This window comes from Acinonyx jubatus, chromosome E4 (assembly GCF_027475565.1).
Source record: "Acinonyx jubatus isolate Ajub_Pintada_27869175 chromosome E4, VMU_Ajub_asm_v1.0, whole genome shotgun sequence".
Taxonomy (NCBI): Eukaryota; Metazoa; Chordata; class Mammalia; order Carnivora; family Felidae; genus Acinonyx; species Acinonyx jubatus.
The window spans coordinates 33740231-33767890 of record NC_069395.1 but is presented as its reverse complement, the minus strand read 5'-3'; the positions used below and the strand labels follow the sequence as shown (position 1 = coordinate 33767890).

General features: G+C 54.9%; 1 protein-coding gene across 1 annotated transcript in view; it reads left to right on the top strand.

Annotated features, from left to right (window-relative positions):
• Positions 1-25817, top strand: part of LOC106981807 (uncharacterized) — a 68297-nt gene extending 42480 nt beyond the window's left edge. Inside the window, exons 4-6 of the mRNA XM_053209153.1 lie at positions 7251-7327; positions 11403-11555; positions 21385-25817. Coding sequence (XP_053065128.1) covers positions 7251-7327; positions 11403-11455 — 130 coding nt within the window. The 3' untranslated portion in view covers positions 11456-11555; positions 21385-25817. The remainder of the gene's footprint in view (positions 1-7250; positions 7328-11402; positions 11556-21384) is intronic.
• Positions 25818-27660: the final 1843 nt, after the last annotated feature.

The window sequence follows — 27660 nt, the reverse complement described above, 5'->3', positions numbered from 1 at the left end:
GGAGTTTGGGATTGGTCTCCTGCACAGGTACCCTGTCTTGAGAAAAATGGTTTCTTTCCCAATTAAAGATCCAGGGGCGCCTGGGTGGCTCAGTCGGTTAAGCGTCTGACTTCGGCTCAGGTCATGATCTCGCAGTCCATCAGTTTGAGCCCTGCATCAGGCTCTGTGCTGATAGCTCAGAGCCTGGAGCCTGCTTCAAATTCTGTGTTTCCCTCTTTCTCTGCCCCTCCCCTGCTCATGCTCTGTCTCTCTCTCTCAAAAGTAAATAAAATATTTAAAACAATTTTTTTAAAGAACCTTTTTAAAGGTGTCCTCATAGGGACACCTGGGTGGCTCAGTTGGTTAAATGTCCGACTCTTGATTTCAACTCAGGTCATGATCTCATGGTTCGTGAGCTCGGGCCCTGCGTCGGGCTCTGTGCTGACGGTGTGGAGTCTGCTTAGGATTCTTTCCCTCTCTCGCTATCTCGCTCTCAAAATAAACTAAAAAAAAAAAAAAGATCCAGTCCCCGTAGAGTAGGCCAAAATGAGGAAATGAGGGGACGGAGAAGCCTGCACTAAGCCTGCTCTCCTGGCTGATGCCCACCAAACTGGAGTTTGTGGCAATTACAGAGTGATTGCATTCCAAAGCCTGGACGAGGCCTGGGTAAAAGTTCAGCTTATTCCCTGCAAAGAAAACACTTCGTCTTTGGCATTTCATAGTTTTGACCCAGATCAGTCAGAGGCCACGGAGAGCTTGCAACGTCTATAAAGCGTGCACAGCTTCCGAGGCCTGTAGCCGCAGAGAAACCGAAGGGAGCCGGGGGCCTGCTGAGCTCGAGTTGAAGCCCTGCCTTTTCAAGTTTGCCGTGGCCCAGCCTTCCCAGGCCTCACAGGGTGGACGGAAGGAACCAGCACCTTCCCTCTGCTCCGAAGTTATCTTTACCCCCTGAAATCAAACACCACACGCAGCACCCTGTAAAACTGCTTCCTTGTAGGACTCGAGCGTGCTTGCTAAGTAAACATCCTCCCATGTTTTTAGAACTGAATTTGTTTCTGCTTCCTGGTCATCCCATTCGGGTTTTTCTGTCGTAGGCAGAATTAGGTTAATAGAAGGAAGATCTAGCATGGGGCAGAGGCACCTAAAATGACTGTTTCAGTCCCAGTAAAACTGTGAGAAGAGTAACACGGTCGTGGGAAGAAAAAGCAAAGACTTTTAGAAGAAAAGCAAAGTGAAACAAAGCCTCCCCGAACTTAGTACTGTCCCAGTGCCGTTCGAGTCAAGAGTTGGGCCCTGCTGAGTCCCTGAAATGGGGACCTTTCTCTGCATGGACTCAAGCTCAGGTGTGCTGTGGTTGGAGAGTACGGTTGGCCCTCCTCAGTAAATTCCGCGGCTGTGTATGGCCCTCCTCTGACCCTGACTTGCTCCTTGCTCTGTCTCTCATGACTTATTTGCCTCTTCTCTCTCACTTCCGCCCACCCGTGACATCTCCATCGCCATGGCAGTGAGCAGCCACGTCATTCACCAAGTTCATGGGGTGATGGGCCAACTCTTCAGAGCCCTACTTCCCTCTGGTTCTCCCTCCTGAAGCAGGAGGCTCCCTGGCAGAGCTCAGAGCCCTTTGTTTATTTGATCCTGGGCTCTTGGATAAATCAGGAATGTCCTGACATGAACTTAGGCATGTTTTTCTTCCATGGAAAAGGAAACTACAGCAAATGGTATTTAAGTAGGCAGAGGACCATTCCGAGGGACTTGCTTTAGTGCCATCAAGGCCACATTCCTTTGGTCATCAGACCAGTAGGTGACTTCTTTATTGGCATGCACTACCCTGGAGCCCAGAAGGTGTGAATTTGAAGCACTTTCCCCCCTGCTGGGAGCCTGGCACAGATGCTCTGGGCTTCTTTTAAGCCCGTGGAGTGCCATGGTTGTCTTCCAAGTGGTCTTCTTTCTGCTGGGTGAAACCTTGGCCCCAAGTTGCCCGAAGAAGGCTGCTTGGGAAGCAGGGTGCAGGACAAGGTGGCCGCCTGGTCTTCCGTCCTCAAGTCCTCTTCCCAGAAGTCGCAAGGTTCTTGATGTGATACACCTTATGAGTCAGCTAGCTACCCGAGGACCTGAGTATATTTCTCACTTCTGGTCAGGTCTAGGCCCATAGAGCACAACTGGTCGTGGGAAACCTCTGTGGGTCTGCGTGCTTTCCACGTGGCGTTGTGGGAACCCAGCCTCCCTGGGTCTGTCTGGGTAGACAGGGTCTAGGGAGTTGGCTTCTAAGCTGTGCTGGATACATTTCTGGGTCTGGGGTCGGGAAAATGTTGGGAGCTATGTGCTTGGCTGCAGTGGAGACCTATCGGGATCCAAAAACAACCCCAGCCGGCCTTCAGAGTGTTGGTGGGAAAGCCCCAGCCCCGTGAGGGTTTCCAGGTGTGGGCAGGCCTCCCACCACCATCACGGGGCAGCCGGGGGTGAGCCGGCACGTGCTCGTGCCCCTGGGCTGCCCACCCGAAGCGAAGAACCCGGCCGTTGGCCACTCCAGGTCCAGGCTTGGCCGCTGCTCTGTTTTGCTGCTTTCCATGTTGTCAGAGGATCTTCTTGGGAACAAATGACTCAGCAACCTGAATCTCTGGGACTGAGTGGCCTAAGTGCCTTTTGAGAAGTGATTGGACATTTCCACCGAGGCCCGAAAATTCTGAGCCTGGAAAGAATGGAGATCCAGCCTGGTGTTACCCTGGACTCTTCGGGCTGCAGTTCAGTTAGGCTTCTCCCCCAGTCCTGCCCTGGTAGAAGGATAGCATCTGTGGGGTAAGCGGGCGATGTTTTAATTACGCTTTTTGTCCTTAGGAAATTCCAGGGAGAAAAAGGTCCTGGTTTGTGGCCAGAAAAGCAGAAAACAACAAAAGTCAGCTACAGGTCATTGTTCTGGACGTGTCTGTGGCACAAAGAGTTAATAGGACAGTGGTGTCAGGGTGAAGACCATTTTATTCTCCTGTGTGGGAGAAGTTCACAGGGTTCGAGAAGAGATGAGGCAACGTTTAGCATGGGACGGCCCTGTCTGGGTTCCGGGTGCTGTCACTCAAAGAGTTAAGCTAGTCTGGTGGCTGGGAAGCCGGCAGGGAAGGCAAGGCGTGAGCCTGCAGGGACCAGGCCCTCTATGCCCCAGAGCAGTGAGGTGTGAGGGGTGAAAAAAAAAAAAAAAAAAAAAAGAAAAAAAAGGGCTCAAAAGTGTGGCCAGGGAGCAGAGTGTAGGCCCAACTTTTTTTTTTTTTTTTTTTTTTTTTTTTTTTTTGCCTTGTTTGACCAGCCTTGGCATTGCCCTCCGGCTCTCCAGGGGAAGAGCTGCAGTTCTGCTCTTGCAACACAAGGAGCAGACTGGAGAATTTAGATCTGCGTCACAGAGCTCAGAGAGAGAGAGAGGGGAGAGAGAGAGAGAGAGAGCGAGAGAGAGAGAGAGAGAGAGAGAGCGCTCCGTCGATAGGTCTGCTAGCAACAGCCGTGCTGCAGCAGAGAGAGAGAGAGAAATCAAGAAACAAGTCATAGCAACACCGGGCACCAGGTTCTGCCAGCTCACTTGCCAAGCGTTCAGAAATCTGTCGGGGGCTAGAGGCCTCTGGGTAGCCCGGGCTAAGGAGATGACACACAAGGTGGCACGGGCGGTTCCCGCGGGGGGGAGGTGGGTGTTGGTGGGGGGGGCAGGGGTGGGAGCAAGAGGTTGCGGGGCGATGGTGGAAGGTTTAACGGGACCAATTTCTGGAACATTCGGGACTGCGGCACCCTACGGCCAAGACCGAGATTTGGGTCTGCGCAGGCGACGATGGGTGGTCCGACGGGCTTCAGGACTTGATGGCGTAACCCCCTTCTTCCCCCACGTACGTATCTGCTGGGATCGGGGGCGATGTCTCTGCGTATGTGGGTGCTCTGTCTTTCTCACCTTCTTTCTCGCTTTTTTGCTATTTTTTCTCTGAGAGAGGTTTTTTGTGTGTGTGTGGTTTTTTTTTTCCACTTTAATTTTCTTTTCTTTTAGTGTCAGCTGCTCAAGCCTGACCGGGGTAGAGGCTAGAGGAGCAAGCTGTCCCCAGCGTCCCACCTGACCTACCAGCCTTTGCCCCCGTTTCCTTCTTTTGAACAGACAGACAGACTGGTTTTCCAGGTTGTTTGGGTATCCGCGTCTGTCTGTCCATCCATGTCGTTCTTAGGTGGCAGGTAGGAAGTGAGGAGGAGAGGTGCTGGGAGGAAGGTGGAAAGCCATAGCTTTCCAGGGGTTGCCTTATTGAAATGTTCAGCCTCGGGACAGCTGGGCTGTGGGGAGCCGGTGGGCAGGATGGGGCGTGGGTTGGGAGAAGTGGGGTAAAGCTGGTAGGTTTGTCACTGCGTAGTTGGGAAAAGTGGGGAATGGTGACGCAGTCACTGTTGCATCTTGTTAGGAGCTCCAAGGGGGACAGGTAGTGAGGCTCCCGGCATCTGTAGGGCCAGCTGAGAGGGGTTAGGGATGAGCTGAGAAGGGAAGCTAGCATTTAGAGATTAAATGTCATCCTTTTGGCGTTGGAAAGTTGTTTACCTTGCGCTCTCTGTGTCTCCATGTTGGCACCCTTCCAGTTCACATGTGATGGCCTTCCTTGTACTGCTGCATCATTAACTAAGTGACTGAGCTGGCCTTCCATTGGCCAGGGGAGGGCTCTCACTCCAGACATTTCCTCTGATTGGTGGGTGGGCCAATGGCAGGTGAAAACCTTTTTTTGATTGGCTGAGGGCAGGGTATCAAATCTGAATTTGCATTTCACTTGCTTAAAGGGGAGGGGGGGAGAAGCCCAGCAGCTTTCTAAAATCTGTTTAGGGGTGTGCGTATGCTCCTGTGTCTGTGCCTGCTTTTGACTGACCAGGTGAAGCCTCTTCCTATGCCTTTTTTATTTCAAGCACTCAGAGGAAGAGGAGCTCCGGGTTCCCCAAACTTTTTTTTTTTTTTTTTTTTTTTTTTGGAGTAGGAAGGGTTGGAGAGATGGGTGCGCAGAGGGTTGACCAAACTGGAAGGAAGTATTTGTCCTTTAGTTTGGTGTCGGAAAAGGGAATTTTCCAATCAGCCACACCTCGGTGTTGCGGCACAATAATTCTTGGCTCCCCTGGAAACGCACGGGGCAAGGTAGGACAGATCTGCTGCTGCTGACACTGCCACCACCATGGGCTTCCTGCTGCCTCTGGGCTGCTCCCTGGGGACGAGAGATTTGCATTGACGGGGCTGTCCAGAGCTGAGCCCAGTGTGGGAAAGACCTGCCTTCTGGAAGCTGCTGCTCCTTGGTCTTGCAAAGGTGAGGATGGGGACTGACCCCAGGATGTTGCTCAGAAACTGCGTATTTGGTGGGATTTCCGGGAGAGCCACTGGGCCGCAAGAGGTTTGGAGGTCCCAGGTTAGGAAGGTTTGTCATTCTGGGGAGTGAGGAGAGTGAGAGCAAAACTAGGGCAGCAGGCTGTTCGCCTGTGGTTGGGGGAGGGAGACTTGGAAAAATCAGGGTCCCGGCTCCCCATCGAGTCCGTGTTGCAGGTCTCACATTTGTGGGGAGGGGGTTTCAGAGCCCTGCGCCTTGCGCAGTGGCCCCCGCCCATGACTGCGCATCCGGGAGCGCAATGCGCCCTGGGTCGCTGGCCTAGGACAGCACCGCCCTTCTTCTTACATAACGGAGGCACGGCTGTGCCTTCTCGGCCTTTCTTTGCAACCCTGCCTCCTGGCTCCCCAGGGCCCATGGAGCTGGGGAGGGTCTGGTTGGGGAGCCGGGGAAGACTTGGCTCCCTCGGAGGGTTAGCCCTCGTCCAGTCAGTGATGGGAGTTGGGTTTGAAGACAGAAGTGGGCTGCTGTCCTCCTTGGGAGGTGGAACGCAGAATGTCCTTCTCAATGCCCTGTGTCACCCATGGCCCCCAGGACCTCTCGGGGGCATGGGGTATGACGTCCGTTCTTTCCTTCTTATGCTTTCTGGGTTTTGAGAGGAAGTTTCTGAAGGGAAAGACATGACGATTCTAAGAGTGAGGAAGGGTGTGTGTCGGGGGCCCAGTTGGGAGGTGGTTGACAGTTCACTCCCCTTGTCACTGGCTTCCCTTTCCTTGGGTGGGTTGATAGTGTTTTTGACTCCTTTTATCCTAAGGCTGCCATTTTGGAGGCGTTTCTGCTGGTCTCTGACATGGTGGCGTTGGTTTTTCTGGTCCTGCTGTGCCAGTTCCGCAGAGTGGGCGGGGGGCGGGGGCTGTGACGGAGGAGGGGAGGGGGGGCAGAGGCGCAGCAGAGGCGGGCCCAGTGGTGGCTGCCGCAGTGAAGGTGGCCACAGGGGCAGGACCGCCCAGTCCCACCCTCGGACACAGTCTTGGGTGGGGGTTCCACCACCTGGGGCCCCAGCTTGGCCAGAGGGTGGGCATTGCTAACAGAAGGCCTGGGTCTCCCATGCCCTCGTTGGCCTGAGGCTTAAAGCAGTCCAGGGCAGAAGCTGAGTTTTTTGGGGGGGGTGTGTGTGTGGAGGGGGCGACTGAAGGCAGAGACCTGGCTGCTCATCTCAGACGTGTCGGACCTGTGGTTTGTGTTCCCCAAATAGGCTCTGTCTCCGGCAGTTTCTCTATGGGGACAAGGGGGTGGGGTCCAAGGCAGCTTTGAGGATTTGTTCGATGGCCCTCCCTTCTCATTGTTTTTCTTTTCTGCTCCTCGTCATGCCCCCTGCCAGTGCCATGGTTCCAGCTGTAGTCCTCCGGTGAGGCTCCCTGCTGCCCGTCCCTCTCCTTTCCAGGCCCTTCTGCGTGCAGCGGCCATCTTGTCTTTTCTTGCTTAGAGGTTTAAAATGGTTTCTCATCATTTCGAGAGTACAATTCCTTCCCTTTGGCACAGTGCTGAGGACTGTCTGTAACTAGCCTTAGCTCTCCTCTGCAGTCTTACTCTTCTGCGTTTCCCCAGGTGGACCACGTATTCCAACAAAGCCAGGCAACTTACTTTTTCTTGCTTTTCCTATCTCTCGGTTTTCCCTACTGGTATTTTCCATGCTTCCTTGGCTCCACCGCACCCACCTGCGGCAGCCCCACCGTCCTCCTTGGACCTTTCCCGATCACCTTCACAAGCAGCAGTCCTCGTAACCTCTCCTTGCTCCCTCCGGCCAAGCTCTCGTACACGTTGTCCCTCTTGTGTGCTACTTTGGTGGCCTTATGGCTCTTTGTGTAGAAGTCTTGGGTCACCTACGAGATGATGAGCTGCAAGACGCTGAGAGTCAAGGAAGGAAGACACTTAACCTATTTGGTGCCTTCTGTTCGCCAGGTGCCACGTCAGGCTGTTCCACGGACCTTCTTTCATTTACTGCTTTCCACAACCCTCCGAGGAGAGTCCCGTGACTGGTAAGTGCTCTGATCATGATTAGAACCCCTGTTTCCCCAAACCTTTGCCTTCTTCTTTACCTCTCAATTCTCAGTGTCTGCCACGTGGCTCTTACAAGGTAGATCCCCAGAACGTGCCTGTTTAAGGAATTTCATACACCTCTAATGCCATATGGGAGTTTGGGTGGCCGCTCTTCCTGCACCCGAGGTCTGGGTCTCGTAGCTGTTCCACGCTCCCCTGGACCCTGCTACCTCGTTAACTTTCTCCTCTTCCTTTGTGGTCAGGTTCACTCAAGATGATGGCTTTTTTTTTTTTTTTTTTTGTAGCTGAAATTTTGTTGGATTAACAAACCTCAGTTATCCTACTTACCTTCCTCCTGGAAGAGAAGGTGGAGGTGGGATGGTTGTAGTACCTTCAGAGCAGAGTGAGCTCCAGAACCCAGGATCAGTGGAGATCGGACAAGGCAGGGAGCAGGACCATTGCACTTGGATCTTGACCCTGCCTCATCTTGTTAGGTGGTTTTTCTGAGGCTTAGTGACCTCAGTCAGTGACATGGAGCCACTGTAATCTACAGTGAAATGCCTAATATATTGCCAAGCAAACAGGCTCCCGACAGAAAGTGGTGCACCTCCCTTTCCCCTGCCCAGCTGTTTTATCGGGGACTTAAGAAGAGTGCGTAGCAGGTGGCTGGAGAAGGAATTGGGGGAAGGGAGCTTGCCTGCCTTCAGTGATACCAGAGGCAGGGGAGGAGGTGACCGGGCTTTGCACACCTGAAGCCTACGAGGAAGTGCTTTTCCCTGACCTGGAGTAAAGACCCCCTTAACTTCTGCATCGGGAAAACGCTGTGGGAGCAGAGCCGTGAGGTCAGGGTGGGTGGTGGCAGCGTGAGGGTTAACCAGTGATCCTTCCTGGGAGCCTCGTGACGCCAGGTTAGCTTCCCCTCTTTCCGAATCGAATCGCAGCAGTGGCTGCCTGCTTCCTGACGCTGCTGCATCCCGTGGGAGGGGAGTTGGGCACCCTGAAGCCCCTCGTCACCGATTCCGGGGCTGCAGAGCAGAGAGTGACGACAGCCCATGAGTCGTCAGCCGACGGCAATGGGGACCCTGGTGACGGCTGCTTTGTTGTGTTTTTCCTCTTTGGATGATGACTCAGTGTGTCGGGAGCTGGGAGATGGGGCACTCAGCCGAATGGCCAGGACGTTCTGTCAACATGAAAGCAGCAAACACAGCTTATCGGGGCTCAGAGCCGACCCTTAGGCTGGGTTCATTTTCAGGAAGGGCTTGGCAGAGAAGAGCACTTCTGGACATCGGGGATGGGGAGACAAGGCCAGGTAACCCAACAGCGGTCTGTGGACCCTTCAGTTTCAGAAACCAAAAAGAAAATGCAGCTGCTTGTGTTATTAGATAAGCTTGGCAAACGGTCATTTTACAAGCTCCTCTCACCCGTCCCAAACAAGAGACATCTTCTCAGGGCCAGAAAACCCTCCGGGATTTCTCACCATGGCTCATTGTCATAGATGGAGGGTGAGCCCGTCTCGGGTAGGGTGGGCCTGGGAGTCCTTAGTGATCACTGGCATTCCGGGGCCCCGGAAGCAAGAGCCCATGGTGGGGACATGGCGTCTCAGGTGACCTCTGCTGGCATCACACCGGCAGATGGTGTCACCCATCAGAAGATGGTGGGTCCACGTCACCGGCCTCAAGCTGAAGGCCAGCTCTGGCGCAGCCTACTTCAGCCTCCCCTTTCCTTATTGTCCCGAGTCAAACTTACCTTCTCCCCTTTCATCGTCCTCAATTCCTTCTTAGGTGAAATAGTGGGCCTTGAGTCCTTGACCTTTGTGTGTGTGTGTGTGTGTGTGCGTCATCATGGCGGCTCAGGGTTCTAGACTTTTCTTGAATCTGCAGCATTGCGCTAAGGGCGCGTGACATTCCCCCCCACCCCGCCCGCCCGGCCCCGCCCAACCATGGCCAGCCATGCCTTCTTGGGAGCAAGAGAGGCCTGGGCCTCCATTGCCACTGAATCTCAGGCAAACCACTATCCTCAGCATCTGGCTTCCCTTCTCTCCTCTGTCTCCCTCGGCCCTGTCTGGGGACAGAGGAGCAAACAACTTGTGGGTGGGGAATTGAGGACGGCCTGGCCCGGGACCACCCTGCCTATGTACCCCTTAGGCCATTTTTCAGTCTCCTGCTTTCCCACAGATGATGCTTAGCACTGACATTTGTCGCCGAGCACCTCCTCCGCTCCCCAAGGACCTCCCAGTGTGACTCATTTGGGATCTCTGCAAGGAGTGGCTTTGGGGCCTTGGGAGCCAGAGGGAGTAGGAAGACCTGGTGGAGGTCACAGTGGAGAGGTACGCAGGGCAAAGGACGAGAGCCGGCTGTCCCTGGCCCAGAATGCAAAGGCAGCCCCAGCCCCTTTGTGTCATGTCATTTTGAGCCTGAATAGAGAGCAACTTGACCTAAAAAAAATCGTATATATGTGGATGTTAGATCCTTTGTGTCTCTTTGTCCAGAAGCTGCGCATATGATGAGGGCTCAAATTCTGTACTTCAGAGAGCTCTGCTGTCCCTCAGGTTTGTTTTCCGAAGGAGGTGGTAGTTCCTTTTTGATGAGACCCTGTGCCCACGGGGACTGGACTTTTCTCCAGGACAAGGGGCACAGCCTTGTCTTGTTGCTGTCATTGGATAGTGAGCAGCAGCTGAAGACCATACCATGGTCCCGGGGCCATATATTAGCCCCAGATGGGACCCTGATTGGGGCTTGCAGAATTCATTGCTTGGCTGGCTGGCCCCAAGAGCTGAGCCTACCTGGCTTCCTTTCACTTCTTCCCCACAGAGAACTCAGAGGAGTTGAGCTCCATGAGTCGGTGACAGCCTCTTGGAGACTCAGGCTAAGCTGGGGACAGAGCTGGTGTGCAGAAGACAGCCATCATACCGCCTAATAGAATGGCCCGTGTGCATTTATTTGGAACAAAAAAAGGAGATGCCTGGCAGCCTGGCTTTCTGCAGCTAAGTATTCGTCTGCATTCTGGTTTTCCGTCACACATCGGAAGCGATAGATGTTCATTGAACCCACCCAGCTGCCGTGACTTTTCCTTTCCCCGCGCACCCCTACCCCTGATCCTCCAGCAGAGATTGGATTTTCTGGTGCGGCTGGAGAGCTGCAGAGAGGCTAGATCCCAGTGTCCAGCCCCCGCACATCGCCCTCACATTCAGGAGAAGTCGATTTTCCCTAAAGCGGAGCCTAAAGCCCATGCCCCTCAGTGCGGTGTTATTAATGGGCCGACGGGAAGGGCCCTGCTTGCCCTCACTGCCCCCAGCGGGGAGGTGAGGCTCTCGGCTGGCTGGCTGGGGGAGGATGGTCCTTGCCAGCATCTAGCATGGTTCTCTGCCAAGTTCTAGCTCCAAATCTCTAGGCCGCTAGGAACCTAGACTATATATAGCATTGTGCTAAGCAATTCTTATCGGACATGTCTGCCCTCCCCTGCGGGAGAGGAGCCCTTCTCCCAGGGAACCGGAACCTAGAGAGTGTGAGCCTTCTCCAAGGGGTCTTTCGTTCCAGGAAGGGCTGTGTGTGTGTGTGTGTGCGTGTGTGTGTGCGCCCGCGCGCGTGGCTGTGTCTGCTTCAGGGCTGCCAAGCTTTCTTTCCTTTTCCCTGTTTCAGATGCTGCGAGATCGGAAGGTCTGATTGGGATGAGGGCCAGGAGGTTCTTGATGGTGTGCGATGTGGCCTATGGCGCCCACCAGCCTCCCGCATGTCTTCTTGGTTTCCTGTTTGCCTTCTTTGCCCAAGGAGGTCTTCTGACCTCTTGAGCCTCTTTTGGATCTCCTGTCTTCCCTGCCCTCCTCTACCTCTTCCTCCTCCTTCCTTTGATTCTCTTTCGGGTGTGTGACGGCAGACTGGGCTACGGGCATCCGGGAGCTGTGTCTGCTCGCCGCCCTCACCACCGCCCCCTCCCCCCCCCCCCCCACCAGTTTGGGGTTTCTGGAAATCTGGCTTTAGTCAGCCGTCCTCTGGAGGAATTGGGTGGTGACTGAGCGTTTCGTGCTGGGTGGTACGGGGCAGAGCAGGCTGGATATTTGCCTCCTCCCTCCCGTAGGTGCTGTCGAGCCACCGATTTTCTGTGGTTCCGCGACCCCGAGTGCTGACTGATGTGACAGGTTCCGGTCTTGTCAGTGAATCATCGCCAAGCTGCTTACTGGAACCCAGATGCAGCAAGAAAATGGGATTTAACCCCTTCCCAGCCTCTCAGGTAAGTCAGGTGTGGGCTGACGCTTCCGGCCCCACCCCCCCACCTCCCAGCCCCCTTCCCTTCTCATGGAGACCGTTTTCCTTAGTCAGTGGGGAATCCTCAAACGTCTCCATTCACAATCTCCCAAACAATGCTCTCTTCTTTCCATTCTCCTACTCCTGGCTTTTCTGTGAATGGGGTTAGTAACCAGCAAGGACTTGGGGGAAGGGCCAGCCACAGTGATCCGGCTGCCGGGATGTGGGAGATGGCAGGGACGTGTTTCTGGGTGTGGCAGTCAGCAGAGCAGTTGGGCCTCCCACAGTGACTGGCCGGGATCTCTCCTTGGCCCCCAACATCCAGCATGAGATTCTGGGTTTGAGCCCGGTTGGGGGCAGGGAGTCTGCCTGGGACTTGCGTGTGCCCTTGCTTGTGTATCCCAGTGGATGTTCACTCTGACTCTGGACACCTTGGGGCTTGCGTCTGCCGCCGTAGCCTGGAGTTTAGACTATGGGCTGGGCAGTAGACTTCAGGGCTCTTTCTCCACTTGCGTGTGTCATGGGGCTTGTTTTGGGGGTTTTTTTTGTTTGTTTTTTGTTTTGAGTAAATCAGTCTCTTCCTCTAGGCCCTCATTGCCTTCACCTTAAAAAAAAAAAAAAAAAAAAAAATTTCCTGACCTGGTAAACCATTGCAAAGCATCTCCAGGCTGTTGACGTACAAATGTTTTTTCTCTGCCTCACTTGATGCTGGTCACAGTAATAGCAACGGTGATTAAAAATGATGTTGGGACTGCAGAACTGGGGAGGCCTGTCGCATTCTAGAGACAGTTCAGAAAGCAGACCGTAGTCGCTTGCCACGCTGCCTACCAGGAAATCTCCTATTGAATGCATTCCTGCAATGTTCTGGGCGAGCAGGGTCAGGTGGGAATTAGCCGACAGCGGATTTGTCTGGGGTCTCAAGATAAAAGGGATGGTCCCCGGTAATTTTACCGCACACTTGGCTGATATCTGGAGGCACCTGTGGGATCCCACCTCTGCTCTCCCCACCCCCTTCCCACCGCTGGCCAGGAAGGACTGGTGAATTCTGCCCGTCAGTGTTTTATCTTCTCTCCTCCCTATCTGACCGGAGGCTGAGCTGGCTGTGAGCAGCCTGAGGTCCTCCCCGAGTGAGGAATCCGAGGCTGTTGGGAAGAGACACCCGACTCTTCTCTTCCCTGAAGGAATTTGACAAGTCTCAGCCCCTCCAGCAGTAACGTGGGGAGGGATGGCTGGGGGTGTTGGACCTGGAACACGAATAAAGAGGAGAGATCAGCTTTGGTGCAGCTGGGGAGACGAAGAGGAGCCGGCCAAGTCCCTCAAGATGTGTCGGCTAGAGTCTGGCCAGTGCAGGCTGCCGGGCCGGAGCCAGATGGAGCCGCTGGCCACGCTCAGGAGCCTCTGCCCCCATATGGTGTGGCGTGGTCCCGGGCCTGGCTCAGGGTGGCCGCTGCTCCCATTCACAGCCCTGCCCTGGCCTTGGCTGGACTGGGAAGATCAGAATGGGAAGCGGAGGGAAAGTTGATTTTGCTCCTTGTGACGCAGTTGTCTGCGGGGCCTCTGGCGTTTCCAGACTTGGGGTGGGTGCTTCCCCGTTGATTTTCCTCATTTTGTTCGTCATCTGCTTCCTTGCTCCCTGCTTACCGGGCTGGCTTCTGCTGCCATGACACGGGCATTACGTGTCCCCAGCCAAGCTAGCACCACGGTTGGCGTCCCCTGAGAGGGGGACCGGGCATATCTGGCACTCGGTTCTCAACCTTTGAACCCCTGTGCTCTGGGAGCCAGGAGGCAGAGTGGGGCCTCTCCATCCGGGGTCCAGCAGAGGTTAACAGGGCTGGTGGTGCCGGAGCTGTGGTGGTGTGGCCTGGCCAGGAGGCGCTGGGGAGGGGCCCCGCCGGGGGACCTGATTGGTCAGCACCTTCTCTGTTCCACTGAATCCTGAGCCGGTCGGGGCCGTGAATTGTTTAATGCATATCTTGGCTCTGTCCCCTGGCACGAGGGCCTCCGAGGCTGCAGCCACAGCTTTAGCGAGGATGTGTACCTCGTGCTGGTCACTGTTTTGGGCACATTGCCTCCCTGTGAGATATGAAAGAGATACTGCCCTTTCCACTAGCAGGCTGTCTGTGGGAGGCCCTCCTTTTGCGTTGCTTTTCTGGGCCTTGGAGTGTCTGTGAAGAAGGCCTAGGCTGGGTTTGATTCCTTGCCGGCTCCTTTCACAGGAGGCTGCTCGTGAGCTGGTGAAGCCAGAGAAAACCTCCAGGCCCCAAGGCCCGTGCACAGCCTGATGCGATAGTGTCGGGCCTGGGCAGGAAGGAGCAGGGGCACGAGGATGGAGCGAGGCACGCGGGGACGTGGTCGCGCATCGTCTGACCACAGGATCAGGGCAGCGGGGGTGGGGTGGGAGGATGCGTCCGGCGTTCAACCAGCGGTGCCCGCTGCAGCCTGGAATGGGCCTGTGTGTGCGTGGAGCCCAGATCAGGGTCTGTAATGAGGCGTGAGGCTATGAGATGGGCATCGGGACTCTTGGTCCCGGCAGAGGGTCCCAGGAAAGGGAAACTGACTTTCGTTAAGCGTCTGTCTTTGCTGGTCTGATTTCATCCTCAGAGCAACCGCATGAAGTAGGTATTACTTCCCTTCAACAGATAAGGAAGCCGTGCGTAGTAATTCACTGAACCAAGGTCACATACTTGGCAAGTGGGATTGTTGAGCTTTAAACCCCGGCACTTTGGATTCCAAAGCCTGTGCTTTTTCTTCGCCCTCTTGGGTGGAAGTCAGACATCTTTGGGAGCTAAGACCATCAGAGATCGGGCAGCCGGGAGATCTGACAGAAACCGGTGTGAAAGGCCAGGTGCCTAGGGGGACGTGGCAGCCACTGGCCATAGCCATGCCATATCCCTTTCGGGGGGAGGGGGGCAAGGCAGAGACAGCTAGTTTCTGGTGTCCCTGAACAGGCAGGGCTGAGCATGGCAGATACACCCACGCCACAAGTGTGCGCCCAGTCTCTGCTTCGTGGCGGGGCGTGTGCTAGGAGCTGGGGACGCAGAACTCTACAAAACCAAGTTTCTGCTCTCCTGGGATGTACTTTCTGGTGTAGGGAGAGGTCGTTCACAATAATACAAAAGGAATTAGGAACTATATAAAGTATGCAGATACAAAAAGGGGGACACCCACCCATAAGAAGCAGCGATCCCAATGTTGGTCGGGGAGGGAATTTGAGAGACTGAAGGATCTCGACCACCTGGGGAAGCCATATTGATGGAGCCCCCAGAGTTCAAGTTGATAGAGTTGCTAATGCCTCTCTTTTCCTAAGAGCTGGAAAAACCACCCAAGGTCCCCAAAGCTTACAAGAACGTGCAGTGAGTCAGGGATCAAGGTGGCAGTAGACGTCAAGCCGTTGGTCACCAGCAAACGGAGGTTTTTCCGTTAGCCATGGCTGCTCTTGGCCTAACGTCTCCCCCCCTCACCAGGTGGCAGCTGGCGCCTCTCTGCCTCGTCACGGTGCCCCTCTTTCGTCCACACCGACAGGGGAGCGCTCGGGTTAAGTCTTCGCCAAGTCACCAGTAAAATATGTGCCTGCAGGAGACAGAACTCAGCTCAGGCTCTCCTGGCAGAACCCGCGGTTCCAAGATTATCGCGATAGGGACGGGTCAGGGGGCGGGAGAGGGAGGAGAAGTCACCTTGTGCCAGATGTTTGGACAAGTTTTGTGTCCAAAAGAGGTTGAGGCAAGTTGGTGGCTGGAGATGGGGGAGGGGATGTCTCCAGCGTGTGCGGCTCCAGGGCTCAGGAGTTGTTTACAGGGTAGAAGCTTATGGTGAGTCAGGCCACGTGATTCTTCCCTCCCTGGCCCCGTGGTCGAAGCCTGCCCCACTTGAACCTCGGAGACTGCCACCTGCTGCCAGGGGGCAGATGTTGCACGAAGGTGCGGTGTGGGTCTTGGGGTGTGGTTGTGGGAACTCCGGGAAAGGGGGCGTTCTGTGGCGTTGTATAGAAGTCTCCACAGTCCCGTGTTCTGGCCCAGGATCCTGTGGTAAAATCTTACTCACTTTACCTTTTGGGACTCACTTTCATTATTTCTAAGATGAGGGGGTTGAACCAGAATCTTTTGGGAGGTGCCTGCCGACTCTGACATGGGGGCTACCTGGGTGTTCACGGAGGTGTTTCTTAGGCAGAAACTCAGGTCGGGAACGAGCAGGCCTGACTTACGGGAGAGGGGAGGGGCCTTGAAGGATCTGAGAACAGCTACAGTCCTGTTTTCTGCAGGGATGCTGTCACCATCAATTAGGGCAGGTGGGTGGAGACAGTTTTCCAGGAACTCTTCAGGAGCGAGCGGGAAGGGGCCGGAGATTGCGTGAAGGTGTCTCAGGAAGGTCACCCAAGTGACAGGGGTTGTGACCTCTGGCTCCCGCCAAGGGGCCTGTCTGGAGCTGGGCAGTGTGGGGGTCTTTGCTGTGCCACAGGGGCTGACTGAGATGCCACCGTGCTCTAGGGAAGACGCTCTGTCCTTTGTGGCCCTGAATCCTTGAGGGAACACGGGACTACTGGTCCCGTGTCCTGGGCCTTCCCTGAGACGTCTGTTCAGGGTCTGTGCCCCTTGCTGTCAGGAAGTCTTCCTTTATATTTAGCCATTTTTTTCTCATGTGGTTGTTTAAGCTCTTCTATTTAAAAAAAAAAAAAGACAAGAGAAAAAAAACAAAAAACAAAAACAAAAATATCTCTGAGCCGCTTGGTTCCATTTTAGCTTTTCAGTCTTGAGTCACTGTTTTGAAGGTAGCAAAAGTAAAACACATGCAGGGAAGCTCAAGGCCCCAGACCCTCGTGGGCTGTTGTGAAAGGCCAGCCTGGGGATATGGCGGCCTCTGTCCCCAACGTCTGCCGCTGTCCGCCGCTTCTCCAAGGCTGCGTAGGTAGGAGCCCCTGGGGCTGCGGGCACGTGCTGCGCGGGCCGCAGAATGGAATGCAGGGTTTTCAAATTAGCAATATGCCTTCAAGACACGATCCGTGTGCTGCTTTACTGGACACTTATGCTGGGACTCGTAGCTGTGAGCCCGCCCCCTTCCCCACCAGGGTGGGGTGGCAAACAGGGATTTGGGCCAGGATTCAGGCAGGAGCCGAACTGATCCGTGACCGACGTCTTATGTGCACCGTGTGTTGTTTTTGCAGCTCTTTTCAGATTCGCTGGCTCGCTTGGTCCTCACACAGCCCTGTGAGGGTCGGCGGTGGGATCCCCGGGGGTGTTCAAGCTCAGCCTCAGACAGCCATGCTGAGGTCCGGTTTCTTGTACCTGCTTAATTTGGGTCACCGCACCCCCACCCCCCCCCCCCCGCCCCAGGCCCTCCAACTCCAGATGTCATTTCCTTGGGTTTCAGTTGTGCTCTTTAGCTGAGCAGGGGGGCAGGGCAGGGATGGGGAGTGCATCTTGGGTAGCCGACTTGATCTCTGTAGGTTGCAGGTTTCTTTTCTACGCATTGAATGGGGAAGGGAGCCTCCGCCCAGGTTCTCCTGTTCTTGGATTGTTTCAACTTCTCTTACGAGGAGTTCTTATGAAACCTGGCTTGCCCTCCTTGACCAGGAAGCCAGCCATTCACCATGTGTCTCTGGTGAGACTCCCTACGTTTGGAAGCTTCTGGAATATACGGTGCTTTAGACCGTTCCGACACATCTGTCGGGCACTTCAGGCATGTGCATGTAGCCCTGTTTCTGCCAAGTGGCTCACTTAGAAATGAAGCCCCATTGTGGGGCATTTTTTTTCCAACAGATTTATAAGGTATGCCCAGAGCTTTCTGCCCAGCGTGTGCATCGTGTATACGTTATCTGTTTGCTGGCTAATTAACGTACAGCACCCACTGGAAGGATTGGCCAATGTATACTGTAAGCTGGTGGAACCAGTGGCTTCAGCTCTGAACGTTGCTTTCTGATAGAGTTGAAAAAGTAGGCCTTACCCACAGAGGGGAAGGTGGATCAGAGAACGCCTGGGCATCAGTGTTCCCTGGATACTGGGCGTAAGCCCACTCTTTATGAGGAGGGTCGAGGCACAGCCTGGACTGTGTCTTCTGGGCTGCGTGGCCCTCTGAGTGGCCTTTATTCAGAGAGACCCAGAGCGAGCCTGTATGAAGGGAGAGAGAAGTTCTTGTCTTTGTTTATGGCACCCTTCACTCTTGATGGTTTGGGCTCACCTCGGGCACATTTCTTGAAGGATCGGGGTCGGACAGCGTGGCAGCACGCATATGTCTGTCTGTTTGTGTTCCCCGGATGCAGGCTTGGCTCGTAGAGAAGCCCTGCCATGGGGAATCCATAGAAGAATTGTTTTGCTGGAGCGAAGGCTTTTGATAACTTTTGTGTGAAGATGCGTCACACCACACCCAGATCTTTCTGTTCTCCTGGAGGACGGGAAGGAGGGTGGCAGGACCTGTAGCTGGGAGGCGATCTAGGCCAGCCTTCAGGGAGGGCTGTGGCGGCCTCTTCGCTGAGGGCTCCCAAAGAGACACAGAGCTTCTTTATCTCAGAAGAGGGACTGGATGTCCCTGTCGAGGTCCCTCGGGTCCTGAGCGTGTGGGACTGCGAGGCTCTCCCTGGAACAGCGTGAACCTCGGGTACCGGGACCCAGAGCAGGTTGCACATCTTTTCTTTCTGCCGTGGAGGCAAGCCTAACCTCGGTGGGCCCCACGAGCATCGGGCCTGGAGCTCTAACCTTGTTCCCTCGTGCAGAGAGAATTCCCAGAACTGACCCGAACAGCATTGATATTATTTGCAAATACAAAAAGGAGAAAGCTATGTTGTCCCTCATCGCTGCCAGGAAAGAGCCCTGAGCGGCTCTAATCCTGTCTTTGTACCACTGCCACTGCCCACCCTTGCTGACCCCCCCCAGCCTGGGGCCCTTTGATAGGCACTAGAGATGTGAATGAGTTTGGTGGGAAGGCCAAGGGCAGGGACAGACATGGTTTGCTGGGAAGAAGGTAGGACAAGGAAAAGGAGTATCTCAGGGCAGGCCCACGGGCACACATGTGTATTCAGATGGACGTACTATTTACTGGTAACACCAGAGTCTGACATGAACCAGTTAATGCCTAAATGAGGGTTGATTTCGTGTGGAGAATCATACATCATGTTGTGTTTAAGTCTGCAGCTTTAGCATCAAAAGGCCTGACAGGCTGGGGACTTTTCGCTGGGCCCTCCTGTCTGTAAGATCATGCTCATTTTATATTGATTTTCTGTCTCCTTTCTTTCCTGTTTTCCACTCTCATGCATTCCTTAGGCGTACATGAATATTTGTCCACGCGTTCGTGTTACGACTTCCTTGGGGTACTGTTCTTTTCAGTGTCTCCGACATCATTGAATGTATTGCTTTTATTTAAAATGTGAACAGGCCAGAGGCTCACTGCAGAGGGGAGCCATCCTTGCACTGCCCACAGAATCCTCTTCTCCACCTTGTTCTGGAGTAGGGCATGTGGAGCCCTGAGGAGACGGGAATCAAGGGTGTCTGTGGGAACCAGCCAGACCTTGTGCCATGCCCCCTCTTTGGGAAGGGATTGCTCAGGCATGAATCCCCCACCCCTAACATTATTAGCAGTTTCTTCTTTTCAGCTTGAACCCTGAGTAGTGGCCTTGAAAGTCCAAGAACACCTGTCACCCTGCTTAGGTGAGGGCGACAGAGAGGGACGGGGACAGACGGGAAGGGGACACACGCTCCTGGCCACGGGCCTCTCTCCAAGACAGGTGAACTCTGTGTTACAAAAGGAACTCATTTAATCTTTTGGCCCCAATGGAAGTTGTTTGTATTTTCTCTCCCTCTCTCTTCTCCCTCCTCTCTCTCTCCCTCAACACCCCCGCCTCCACCCTCCAGCCTCCAAAAGAATTTAATCTGCTGGACAACAAACAATACTGTTATAAAACTTTGAAAACAAGAGGGTGAGGCCTCCCTGACAAGGAGAAGGGCATGCCGGGTAACGGCCGAGGGAGCCTGCCAGGCCCGGGACAGAGCCGGGCGAGGGCCCAGTTGGCCGGGTACCTGGGCGCCTGCCCCCACCCAGCCCACCAGCCCACCAGCCCAGCCATCCCCAGTCCAGAGGGGAAGGAACCGAAACAAAAGCAGGGGCAGAGAAGCGCCTGGAAAGGGGAAGTTGTACGTGTTCCCCTCTCTCTGATCTGATGCGAGTGCGCCAGACTGTGAAACTTCCTCCCCCACCCCTCCCCCGCCAGCCTCCCTCCCTCCTCGTCCTGCCTCCTCCTGCCTCCTCCCACCACTCTCTGTTCCAGGCCCGAGGCCCGATAACAGAACAGGGCTGGCCTAGGTACAGCCACCGGCCGGCCGGCCGGCTGCAGGGGAAGCAGGCAAGGAAGGTGTTCCAAGTTGGCTTTGGACTCTGGATGTACCCTCTGCGTCCCCTTCCTGCCCCCAGCTAGAGATGTGGAGCCACGGTGCGAGGTGTGCCCCAGTCCACGTGCCCCACCAGGGGTGTGCCCAGCTACCGGGAGAACCTCCGCTCGGAGGTTAGTGGGTCTGTCCCACTACCCGGTGTCTGCTGGAGGCCATGCTCCCAGGAGGCCGTCAGACTCGTACAGGTGGCCTGCTCTCCCTCCAGAGGGAGCCGGGCTGAGCTGTGGAGCCCTGGAGCCTCCAGAGGGGCTCAGGGGACAGAGACTTGCTCCCTGCAGCAAGCAGGCACAGGGTCCTGGCAGCGGGGTACCTGGTGGGGTACCGTGTCTGCTGCTCGGGGTGACCCAGCTCTGCCTGGGGAGCAGGCAAGCTGGGCGCTGGGGCATCGCCCCCCAGCCTTCTGAGTGGATTTCACCTGAGACCGAAGTGTCGCTGTCACGCCCACCTGCACTGCGTGGGGCACATGATTTGGGACGGGAGAGTGAGAAGCAGCGGTGGTCTGCCTTTGGCCCGAGGTTGTTTGGACCCGTGAACCGTGTGGTGGGCATTGTGTTTGTGTAATGGACTGTAGGCGTGCTCGCTTTCCTCTCATGGGAAGCAGTTCAGGGCAGTGCCCGTCCTCCTGCTCTGCCTGAGCGAAGCCTCTCTCTGGGGAAGCGTGGGGGGCCCCCCCCCTCTTCATTCCATCGCTCCTCCTTCTCTGCGCTCCCCACTGTCCCCTGCTGCCCCCCCCCACGCCCCACGGCACCCCAAGGCATCCCATCCTCCCAGCCAGCCGACCAGCCATCCCGAGCCTGGGCCTGTACTGAATCTGGAGGATTCTCAGATGCGGGTCTTCTCTGGTGTTGAGGCAGGGACAGAGAACCGAACCGGGTGGAAAGCAGCTGCCTGGGAACTCAGGCCGCGGTACCCCGGCCCCAGGGAAAACTGGCATTGCTGATGTGGGGCCCATGTGATATGAGAAGGCTGTGACCTCCTGCCCTGTTACCTCCACAGGCATTTGAGGGGCTCAGTGGGTCTAGAGCGTGTTATTCTCACTTCGGGATGCCGGGTCTGGGACGCGTAGGGATCCCTGGATGCCCCGCCCTCCTTTTGGGGGCCAAGCTGCCAGGAAAAGAGCCAGCTCCATGTTTCCTGCCTCCCTCACCCTCCGTTCCCTCCTCCCTTGCCCCCCGTGCACATACCCATACACATTTTATCACCCTTTCCTCTGATTCATTAACCACAGCTAGTTGGCACCAGGCCCCCACCCTGACAGCTCAAGACAAAATGTCCAGGACACGGGGGTCTGGCCTGGAGCTGAGTGACAGGAAGCTGGGCCGGGCCTCTCGGCTCACGCATACAATGGGCAAGGACCGTGTGGAGTGCAGAACCTTCCTCATTTTCAAAAGGGTCTTCCCCAGGCCCCTCTCTCTCACCAAGATGACTCTTCTTCGCTGCCAGGAGCCCGGAAACCAGCATCCCGGGTAGCAGGAAGACCTGATCTGGGCTCTGCTTCCGGCACCCCTCCCCCGCGCCGGCTGGAGCTTGCGTCAGTCATGTAAGTAGCCGTGACTCAGCACCCAGCCTGGTCGGGAGGGAGGCAGAAGACGCCTCCCAGGAACCTTCCCAGCATTCTGGATTGGAACACATGGTGGTAGCTGAACACACTGAACGAGCTGGCGGCCTTCGGTTCCTGGGGGTGCGTGTCTGTCCGTTCCGCGGGTTTGCTTATAGGTCTCATAAACCGGGGTTCCTCTCCTTCCCGTTTTCATCCCGTGTTATTTTTTGGACACCATGCCTGGCATAGGATTTTTAGGACTTTAAAAGGCACAGACGGCATCGTTTCTAGAGCGCAGCAGAAGCTCTCTTTGCAGTTTCCAGACTGCCCTTTAAACCGATGGCCCATGAATCATCTTTAACCCTCAGATGTTTTTGTTTGACTTACAGAGTTTTCGTTGTTTTTGTTTGTTTGTTTGTTTAACGTGTCCGATTCAGACATGCTTTTAGACAAAACACAGCCTCTCCAGGTCACTGGACTTCTGCTGCACGAGGTCTCTGCCTCTCTGTCCTCTTTCCCACCCCAGCCCTCAAGCATTTGAATGCACGGAGACTGGTCTGCATGAGCCCTCCCTCGTTTTGGAAAAACTGGGGCCCATTCCAGGGAGGTGCGGGTCCCCCGTTCTCAAGTCTGGGCCGCGCAGGAATTAAAGCCCCTGTGTTCTGATTCACTGTGTGGTGACCTTTCCTCCACCCTCGGTCGCTGCCCGGGCAGAGGAGTGTCTAGGCATGAGGGGGTGGAAAACCCTCCAAATAGAACGTCTGCACAGAAATGGACGGAGGCTGCACTGTGCTTCCCAGACCTTCTCCCTGCGTGGTGGCGTACCCAGCTCTCTGGCTGGGCGGTTTCCCTTCCCCGACAGCGCACCAGACTTCCCACTGGCCCGTGTGCGTGGGACTGTTGGGCCAGGCTGGGACGATCACACCGTCTGCCTTTGACAGCAGAGCCCTAGCAGGCTGGGGCCTCCAGCCCCTGTTAGACCACCTGGCCCCGTCCAACAAGGGAACAGAAACACCAGCTAGCTTCAGGTAAGTGCATCCTTGCTCGATGGACTTTTGCCAGAAAAGCCTGGTTCCCCTGGGAGGACTGAGACCCGAGCAGACTCCTGTTCAGTGGGGTTGGGAGGGCAGAAGGTGTTGGTACTAGGATTACTTACCCCCACCCCATCCCCGCACGCCCCGCCTTTTCTTGTCTTACGGTGTTTCTGTTCATGTGTTGTGAATGATTTCTCTCTTCCTCCAGAGAACTGAGTGTTGTAGACCTCGGTCTGGGGGCCCAGACCCTGGTTCGTGGCCCTCAGTTCCCTCAGTGACGGTTGCCACTCCCCCTCTGAACTCAGGGCCGATGCTTCCTGGGTAGCGGGAGAGACTGTAATGAATCCCCCTGATGACCACGTGACGTACGTGCGTCCTGAAGGACAAGAACTAGGTGCTGTGAGAGGGCGTAACCCAACACCTGGCTCACCTGGGGAAAGCTTCAGGCGACCTGCGTCACCTGGGAGAGGGTTGATGGGGTGGTAGCCCTGGGAGAGTGGACGACAGAGAATGTTCCAGAAAGAGGGAACGGTGTACGCAGAGGCCTGCTGGGGAGGAAGGAGGCTGTCTGGATCACTGAAAGACACCTGTGTGGCAATACCTTGGGAAAGGTTTTGTGGATACTGGCAGTCGGGGGTTACTAAGGAGGAAGAGTTCGGCTGGAGTAAAAAGCAAAAAAGCTGAGAAGTAGCAAAGGTAGATCTCCAACCCCCTCGTTTTATAGGACCCCACAGAAATGACTCTCATTTACCACTTACTTCCTGACCTTAAAACCCTGGAAGTTAACCTGTGTCGCGGGGCCCAGCTGTTGACTGCAGGTGCCCTGTGTCAGAGCCGCTGCCCAGCTCCTCCCTCAGTGGCTGGGGCCTCGCAGAGCCCCTGGGCTCGGAGCCCAGTGCTGGGGTCAGAATCCAGAGTCCAGCACAGCCATTGCTGGTGGTTCATCTCCAACGCCTCCCCCAACCGCAGCTACGCCCTAGGAGAGCACAGAGGCTCCAGAGGGGCAGGAGGAGTGGGCGAGCCAGCTGGGGGCACCGGGCCCCTCACGGGACCAGCTGGGCTCCCATCTCCACCAGGTTAAACGTGTTGTGCAGTCAGTCACATCCACGGCCACGCAGAAACCTTGCCTCGGACTCCCCCCACCCCACCCTTGCTCACAATTGAGTTCAAGAACAGAATGAGATGATAGACCAGCCGTGGAGCAGGTGCAGTGGACAGAGGGGCAGGAACACAGACTCTGGAGTTAGACTTGGGGGCTCTCTACCACGTAGTAGTCACGTGACCGTGGCGAGTCACCGAACTACATGAAGGAGCAGTTTCTCCTGCAGGCGCGGGAATACTACTTGCTTCACAAGACCGACCCAATTACAAAGCACACCTCAGTGTTCAAATTTTATTTCCTTCTCCTGCCTGCAGCGGCACATGCTGTTATTTCCGGGAGCCACAAGAAATACAGGCCTGGATCTGGAAGCCTTCAGAGCTGGTAGACAGCCCGAAAGATCCAGATTCTACTCTGTCTCCTCTTTCCTTAGTTGTGGCATCCCAGGAGATACAGACCTGTTTTCTCAGCTTCCGATGACCAAAACAAAAGCAAGCAAACAAACAAACAAAAAACCCGACACATTTAGGAGATGGGAAATCTTATTTGAACACAGGATGCAAATCTTATTTTCAGACACATTTTTGAAAACAGCACAAAACTCGGTCCTTGTGTTAGAGGATTATCTACTTAACACCGCTTCAGGACACGACATTTTTGTGTGCGTGTCACAGCAGAGGTTAAACAAAGATTGCTAATGTTCTGACCCTTACTTGAGGCTGGGAAGGTGGACCCCAGGCTCTTCCTGAATAGGGCGCATCAGGAGTTGCCCCCGAGCAGGTGAAACTCACCTGGCTCGAACCTCCTAGGCAGATAGGACGCTTGTTTCCTGATGACGTGACATAGTGTCAGAAGACACTGCGTACTGTGAAATGTTTTCGAGAGCAGGGGGCGATGCTAATGAAAACGGTAACGCATTCTCATAATAGCTCTGGGATACTTCCCTCCATCACATGTGTAATAAACTGTTAGAACTGGTTGTCCAGAGTCAACTAGACTCCATGAGTTTTGTATTGCCACCGTCTGTGCGACGCGTCAGCCGCGACTTTCACATTCCTCGAGCATCCCTGGCTAGGTCCGCTCTGTGCCTGTCTCACGGACCGGACCGCGATGTCCCGCCCCAAGTGGAACTGCAAGAAGACAGGGCAGCACCTGGGTCTTCCGGTTGTGTCTTCCTTCTTTCTTCAATGAGATCCTCTTCTTCTGGAAGCTGGTTTCACATGGTGGCTTAGATTTTTCCATCTTTGTATCTAGCACCATTTGAAATCAGTGTTTTAGGAGTAAGAATTGCGGCGCAGCCAAGGGCCACCTGCAGAGGAGCTCTCGCTGGTGGGACAGAGCCCCTCCTTCTGCCGCCTGAGCCGGTCCAAGAGAGGAAGAACTTGAAAAGGAAAAGTGCGCCGCAGCGTATGTCCGTTGCGGGTTGTGGAGGGGCGGCCGTGCGGGGAGGGTGTTTGTGTTTCAAAGAAACTCCGAGCTGGAGCAGGGGCCGAGGTGATGCCTGGTTGTAGCACCCTGGGAGCACCACCGGGCGCTCACCTGTCGGTAGGGCCTCTGACCGCGGGGACCAGGCGATGCCGGCTCCTCCGGTACTCGATTGTAGCGGGGGAGGGGCGAGGCTGTGTGCCTGGAGGACGGTTCCATCCCCATCGGCGTTGCACCCGCTCCTAGAGGCCCCGGAACACCCAGCTGCACTTGCAGTGCGGCTGGAATCAGACTTGCCACCTGCACAGTCAAGTGCCGGACCCCCGGGAGCACCACTGGACCCATCTCTTACACAGGCTGACCGATTTCTCCTGGTGTTCAGAGTCTGTTTTTGTCTAGCACCATTTGAAATCGGTTATGATGTAGGGGGAAAAGCAGCAGCCTCGAAACCTCATGCCAAGTCTGGTGAGCAACAGCCTCTGTTCTCCTGGAAGACGTGGTCTCCCGGAAGACGGATGGGCAGAAGGTGGGGAAGGACGATCGCGCTTTTTTCACTAACTTCTTTCACTGCATTAATGATACCTTATTGCGGAGGTAAGAGAGAATTGAATGCAGTTTTAAAAACAAATCGCTGTAACCTATCTGATGTCCTGGGGTGCAGTTTGCTAAAATGTGGCAATGCTGTGTATTCTGTAAATGGCTGCTGTTGAATTCTCTTTCTGTTAAGAGTCTATTCATGCATCTTGACCTGAATAAATATTTTACTCTCTTCAATCAATCATGTCTTTGTTTTTCATCTGATCATTCTCTGTTCGTAATGCCATGAGAAGTGGGGTCCTGCAAATGTTAACTTGCTGTGCAGACTTACCTACTTCCTAAAGAACTGGAGGAGGTTACGGCAGACACACGTTAAAAACGAAGCCCGTTAAGATAAGAATGAGGTCCTGTGAGCCAAGAAATAAAATGAGAGAAAAGATCACAGAAAAGAGAAATGTTCGAGCCTGGGCTGAGGGATGCTCCTTTTTGAAGGGGAAACTGAGGCTGGTTCCGAATGGGCTGCAGGCAGCGCTGGCCCCTCTGTGGTCGGTGTTCCTTCCGGAAGCTTTTGCACAACCGAACATACTGCCACATGGCTGGTAAAAGGGAGCAGCCTGATGATTTCAGCTGCTTTATAAAAGACGCAGGAGGGGGTACCTGGGTGGCTCCGTTGGTTAACCATCCGATTGTTGATTTCGGGTCAGGTCATGATCTCACGATTTGGGAGTTCGAGCCCCGAGTCAGACTGTGTGCTGACAGTGCAGAGCCTGCTTGAGCTTCTCCCCCGCCCCTCTCCCTCTCCCTCTCCCTCTCTCTCAAAATAAACTTAAAAGAAAAAAATGCAGGAGATCTACTTTTTGGTTCTTCGTTTCTATCACCGTTGAAGACAGGGTGAGCCAGTTCCATGAAGGTATTCAGCAATTAGCCAGATTTTACTTCATGGGGGATTAAGCCTGGGGAATATTCCTACCTTCAGGTAGGAGGGCTGTGGCCCCTTGAGTGAGCATTTTGCACAAGACACATGCGGCCAGCTACTAGCTACCTATGGTACTTCATGCCAGCGGCTCTCGGTAAGTGGTCGCAGCTCTAGCACCTGGGAAGCTTTTCTAAGTTCACGTCCCCCAGATGGCTGCCCTGCCTGGCGGGTGGGGGTGGGGGGTGGTGGTGAAGCATCTGCTGGGAAGACTGCCCAGGGAGGGTGACGCACCCCCTCCCTGCAGCTGCAATGCTATTTCGGGCTGTTGATTGAAGAATCCGTGTTCTCATCCCCAGGATGTGATGGCGGGGATGGTTTTATTCCCTCTCTGGCCGCGATAGGTGCAGTAGGACCTGTGGGTCTAACAGCTTTGGCCCAGTTGTAGCGTGTTCAGCCAACTTTTGATTCCCCTACCGAGTCCCAAGCTCCAGCCTCAGAGTTGCACCAAGGATTCTGCCCTCGGGTTATGCTGATTCCGGCCACCCAAATGCTGGAAGTGCCGGAAGACCAGGTTTAGTATCAAAGCACAGAAACAGTGACTTGAGACGCCTTTTCCGAAAAGGGGTCCCTCGTGCTGCCACCGAGTGCTAGGTCATGAGAAGCAAAGTGCACGCATAGCTGTGGTGCCTCTCACACAGGATTATTTTACTTTATTCGTCTAGATGCTGACAGCCCTTTACTTAAAATTGCCATTCCAGGTTGGGTTTTCATAACAAATTAGTGAGCAGAATGTTTCTTCTGGAGACTTTGTTTTGTTTATTTTTGAGAGTGAGCAGGGAAGGTGCAGGGGGGGCGGGGGGCGGACAGACAGTCCGGAGTGGGCTCCATGCTGACAGCACAGAGCCCACTGTGGGGCTCGAACCACGAACCGTGAGATCATGACCTGAGCCAAAGTCAGATGCTCGACCGACTGAAGCACCCAGGCGTCCCTCTCCTGGAGACATCTTGAATCTGTTTTTAAGACCACGCTATCGACCTAGATAGGAAATGCCGTGTCAGGCATGGGTCCCCATCACCTCAGTTTTACCACATCTTTAGCTGTAGGTGTCTAAGTGTAGAGGGAGGATTGGATCTAAGCCTCATGGAAGTTGGAAACTGGCGACTAATT